Source organism: Raphanus sativus, unplaced genomic scaffold (assembly GCF_000801105.2).
Source record: "Raphanus sativus cultivar WK10039 unplaced genomic scaffold, ASM80110v3 Scaffold4217, whole genome shotgun sequence".
NCBI lineage: Eukaryota > Viridiplantae > Streptophyta > Magnoliopsida > Brassicales > Brassicaceae > Raphanus > Raphanus sativus.
Window position 1 is genome coordinate 1,284 of NW_026619519.1, and position 5,955 is coordinate 7,238.

Here is a 5,955-nt window from a genome sequence, read left to right on the forward strand (position 1 = left end):
GCTACTGCTACTATTACTATATATGTTTGGATGCGTGATAACTTAATCAAACAGTGAATAATATGAATCCGAATATCAAAAAGTTACAAGCAAAATAGCTTAATCCCACAAAACTGTGGATAAAGTATTCATGTATCGACATAAATCTGAGTTTTGTAAGAAGTTACGGTCAACGGATTAGAATCTTGACTTTTGGTTGGATTGTGTCTATTGTATGCGAATAAGCTATTGCATATCACCGGGCGAATTGGGTTGGGATTCATCCGAGCCCCGGTTAAGTCATTCATATTTTTTAATCATAGTAATTTTTTTCTTGACACGTTACAAGATAATCAAATATTATCATGACCAAACCTAAATAAGTTAACTAAACTTATTAATGTATTTACTGTAAAATATTTATAGATTTAAATATTTCAGAGTTTTGTTTGTTTCAAATAAGTTTATGTAGTTTGACCAGTTTTCATCAGATCTTTTGATTATTTGTATATGATTTTTACTTAATTTTCAGTATTTTGAAATGATTTTGGACATTACGTATAATAACCCAATCGAAACTGATCCGACCTGAATTTTTTTTTTTTTGAAGGAATAAAACTTATGAGCATTGTATTTGAAATTCAAAAGAAAACTAACCCCACCCCCAAATGTCAATGCCTAGTCATTCATCCGAGACCCGGTTAAACCCGTCTTAATTTTCAATCATGGTTAATTATTTTCGTGACACGTTACAAAAAAAAAACTTATTTAAATGCCCAACTTGAAACGAAGGTTTATAGCCATATCGTCAATCAAATGCGTTTGTGAAGAATCTTCTTCTAACAAAAACCCTAGATTCTCCTTCCTCAGCCATGGACGCACGTCGCGGACCCCTCGCGGTCCCCAAAGTCCGCCGCGTCGGTTTCTTCACATCAATCGAGCCATCACAAGATTCCCCTCGACCGAATCGAAGCTTATCCGGTCCGGCGGAGGCGATAACAACCTCCTCGTCTCCTCTCTCCGATTCGCCCTCCGGTCAATTCATCTCCCCGGTTCAGATTCCGCCTCTGCGTCACCGTTCTGATAACTTGGCCGCCGCCTCTCGCGCCGCTGCTCCCGTCCCCGTCCCCGTCCCTGGACCTTCCGCGTTCCGTCGACAGCTGGCGAGTGACAGGGCTCTCCACGTCGGGAGTTACAATCCCGTGGATTCGTTGCTTGGGACGTCGCCGCCGTCGAGTAACGGAGAGGTGTCGGAGGACTCGGGGTCTTTGTTTGGGTTCCAGCGGAGCGATTCGGCCAAGTTATCGGCGAGTTTTCCTAATGGAGGATTCGATATGACTATGAGAGTTAGAGCTCCTCAGGAATCTGAAGCTAAGGTTGTGATCGCGTCGACTTCTGATGGGAGAAAGAAGAACGTTGAACCTTCTGGTATCTATACGTGTTATGTATTATTGCTCTTAGTATAGTTAGCCTTTTGGGAATGAGTTTGGTATTATAACAAACAGACCTCTGTGGTGATATGTGGTCCCTGTAGTGCGGTTGCCATTTTCTGCTAACGTTTGATAGTTTTTGAAATAGAGAGCATGATCATCAATCTCTGCTTGGCTCACTTGTAGAATCATACACTGATAGACCTATGTTGACTCTGACTGTATCCTTTGCTGCTGCTGTTGTGTAATTGATATGTTTTCTTCTAGTTTTGCTTTCCTTTACTTACATAAAGACACTATTAATGCAGGAACGAGTGAACCTGTGGCGGCCACAAAACCTCGCAAGGAAAAAGAACAAAAATCACTGAAAGAGAAAACCAGCAAAGCAGAGAGGCGTGCCATCCAAGAGGCACAACGGGCAGCAAAAGCTGCTGCAAAAGGTTCTTGTTTCTTTAATATTTTCCGTTTTTCATTACACTGAAAACTGATAATTAGGGTATTTGTAGGTAGTTTTCCTTTTTGCATTAGTGTTATGATTAAGTTGTATCGAGATCGTATCCATTGATTAATAAGAAACTACTCCCAAGAATTAACCCTTAATCTCTTATAGAAACTAGTGTTAAGAGGAAGCGTAGCCTAAATCCTTTAGTGAGAAAAGGTTCATATCAAAACCATCTTAATGTTTTTCTCTTACTAATTCTTAGGGGAAGGGAGCAAACGTGCAGGTGAATCTAGTAGAGCCAAACCTAGCAAGACTGCCAAACAGACTCAGCCGAAGAAAGACGTACCTCAGGTCACATCATCTCTTTCTGAAAAAAGAACTGTATCAGTAGAAAAAGAGAGGAGAATGGATGTCCCTCAGGCGCAAATGCAGTACGACGATAAAAGCCGAGTCGATAAAGCCAAGAGGCGTTCAGTGGTTGAACAGACGGAGAGCAAGAACAAAGTTGAGTTGTTTCTCCATCTTCCTCAATACGAGCGCGGCAATCAGCTTCCCAATCTAAGCTCCAATATATTCACACTCGATACCATACACCATGCTGTCTATAAGGTACAACACCTACATGTTTATGTCTGAATGTTAAGCTTTTGAAAGGAAACTATGATTCCTTCGATGACACTATTGTGGTATTTTATAAATCTTAGGTGGGTTTGCAACATTTGGCTGGAGATTTGTCTGGTGACAATGCGCGATGTATTGCTATGCTCCATGCATTTCAAGAAGCTATAAATGATTACACTACACCTCCTATGAAAGACCTAACCATGGACTTGACAGGCAAAATAAATGGCTACGTTTCCTTCTTGATAGAATGTCGTCCACTCTCCATGAGCATGGGAAACGCGATCAGGTTCTTGAAGAACCAAATCAGAAAACTACCTGTAGACCTGTCAGAGCCTGAGGCAAAAGCTTCTCTCTGTTCCGAAATTGGCCGGTTCATAGACGAGAAGATCATTCTTGCAGACAAGGTGATTGTACAACACGCCGTAACGAAAATCAGAGACGGAGAGGTTCTTCTCACATACGGATTCTCCTGTGTGGTTGAGATGATTCTCTTGTACGCCCATGAGATTGGGAGAAAGTTCCGTGTAGTGGTTGTAGACTCACGCCCTAACCTTGAAGGTCAAAAGCTACTCCGTAGGCTTGTCGCCCGTGGACTCGACTGTACCTACACTCATATAAACGCCGTTTCCTACATCATGGGTGAGGTTACGCGTGTCTTTCTTGGGGCTTCGTCCATCTTCTCTAATGGAACTCTGTACTCAAAAGTTGGTACGGCGTGTGTTGCAATGGTTGCAAACGCGTTTAGTGTCCCTGTCATTGTGTGTTGCGAAGCTTACAAGTTCCATGAAAGAGTCCTGCTTGATTCAATCTGCTCTAACGAACTTGGTAATGTTCCACTTGCACTTCTCTATCTTTTACTTTCAGTTCTCTAACAGAAGTGTTGCCTCGAAATTTTGCAGGGGATCCTGACGCCATAGCCAATGTGCCATTAAGAACCAACACAAAGCATGCAAAGACGATGGATAATAACAAAAACCTCCAGTTTCTGAATCTAATGTAGAGCATTTCTATGTAAATTCATCACAAAAGCTTTATCTTAATGCCTCACTTATGCTCTTTTCTTTTTTTAATTACAGGTACGATTCAACTCCTGCTGAGTATATATCTATGATCGTTACGGATTATGGAATGGTAAGTTTCACACAGATTATGGCGTTCTAAGTTTATGTCATGTGGTGGTCCTGTGGAGTTCATGTACTGATATGTTTCTGTGTTGGTAAATATATAGATTCCTCCGACGAGCATACCTGTGATTGTTCGTGAATACAGGAGAGAAGACTTGTTGCTGTAAAAGGTAATGTTGTTTGGATATCTATAGCACACAGATACAAATACAATTTACGGAGGGAAGAAAAGCGAGTCTTAAACACAAACTGCTTAAACATAAATAAACATTATTAATACCTCTGATCGTGAGTGTTAATTTTTTTTTTTTGTATTTTTTATCAGTTCGACTAATATTTGAGAATCTTCTTATTTCTCGATTAATGTGAAATTTTTGTTTCTATTATTATTCTTTTGTCAATTAACTTGATATGTTAAATTTTGGTAATTGGTACAGCGATGATCATTTAGATGGGTTAGTCTAATCAGCTTAATCTTTGACGGGTTGGTATTGGTAGACCAAACATTTAAACTTTAGCTTTAATAATCAGTTGTTATAAACTAAAGAGAATGTGGAGAGTGATTTGTGAGAAAGTTGTGTGTATTTCTCATTAGCCAATACCACATTATATAGTGGTTTGTACAAGGGTTTACAAATGCTTTATAAGGAAGTAAATCTACACATTAATACTCTTGACTACATTGATGTCATACATGAAGACTTGGTCAAGGTGATGATAACGAGGTTGACTGAGTCTTCTAATCTCGGACCGGTTTGTAGATGAACCGATGTAGACCGGATGTAAACCTTCTTGCACTTCCTCTTGTACTTGTTGGACTTGTCTAGTACTTGGTTAAGTACTTGGTTATGGTCCATCCACACAATGGTTTATAACACTCCCCCTTGGATGCCATAACCATATGAGTTCATAATATGCTTAATGTTGCCTCATTAAAACCTTACTAGGAAAACCCATTGGGATAAAACCATAGTTAAGGAAAAAGAGTACAACACATATTACTCCCCCTGATTTGAACATCACTTGTTGAATAGATGTTCATGGATTCTTACTTGAACAATCTTGTATTGTTCGGACATATCATGTCTCTTAGAATCCTGATGGTACTTTAGAAAATGTACCACTTTGATATCGACCACTTTAGTACTTTAAATAAAATGTACTATTTTATACTCTGGTCGTTTAATTATGGTCCTTGACCAAATCACTCTTATATGCCTATCCATAATATTGGTTGGCTAGTACTTTAGATCATTTATATAATATGGATCATCATTATATCAAGTATGAGCTACTTAGCTCTTTAGGACTTATGGACATGCCTTAGCTTTATGAGTATAATATTATTTGTCATAGGCAACTTTATACATAGGTCATGTCTGTTAAATCAATGATCCTTATATCCATAGTTTATCTATGATCTATCTAAGTCATTTTGCAGTCTTAGTGTGCCGGCAACTCGTACACATATATATATGGACGATTAGACTGATCTAGGCCGGACATGGTCATGACATAGAATTGATCTAATTGATCCTCAAATTTATGTCTAATGACATTCATGATCTACAGCTTTATCATGGACCAAATCTTATAATATGGTCGGACCCGTTGGGTCGCATATGAACGCATAATGCGGTCCTACACTTTTTTGTTCAAAGATGAACTTTAATCTTATAGCTTATCTTTATGATAGCTTATTCATTCATACCACAGCTTGGTTGGTTCATGCTGAGAATTTTGACCAACTATAAGTATTACCAAATTTGGCTAATTGGTGGTGATGGTCTATAACCTTTCTAAGGTTTCATGAATAACCATTTAACCTATCTTAGGCTGGTTAGTATAACACAAGGAATTTAAAATTCCTCTATAGACTGATTTGAACTGTTCTTATAGAACTCTTCATTTGCTTATATGTAGCAATTTAATTTAATCCTGGGACAGCTCTGTTCATGCGAACTTCTTTTCTCATCTTATGATTCTGAGCTTAATACATTTTGGTAAACCTTTTAGGTATCAATAATATTATTATCATCCAGTGAGTCATATATAACATACTACATCTTTTGAATTTCTTCCAGACATTATATGTAGTGACATATGTAGTATTATCCACCACTTTGGATTATATAGACCTCCCTTGGTCTGTCTCACGATTTATCTTTCTTTCAGGATTTATTTATTCACTGGGCATCATATGGCGTTTACATATTCATGGCCAATTCAATACGCCTTTATCTGTCACTTTTAGAAACCCCACGTTTCTTTCTTTATTCATTATTATGAGTACTCTTGCGTGGGTTCATGATCCTCGATTCATTATTCATGTGCTACATATTCGCGCTTTTTCTTA

At 38.5% G+C, this 5,955-nt stretch overlaps 1 protein-coding gene across 1 annotated transcript; it reads left to right on the plus strand.

Moving 5' to 3' along the window:
- Positions 1-768: 768 nt before the first annotated feature.
- On the plus strand, positions 769-3,985 carry LOC130507247 (uncharacterized). The gene is made up of 7 exons (XM_057001956.1): positions 769-1,407; positions 1,718-1,849; positions 2,114-2,460; positions 2,556-3,300; positions 3,375-3,471; positions 3,552-3,606; positions 3,704-3,985. The coding sequence occupies exons 1-7, from the start codon at positions 852-854 to the stop codon at positions 3,764-3,766; spliced, it is 1,995 nt and encodes a 664-aa protein (XP_056857936.1). The 5' UTR covers positions 769-851; the 3' UTR covers positions 3,767-3,985.
- The last annotated feature ends 1,970 nt before the right edge of the window (positions 3,986-5,955 follow it).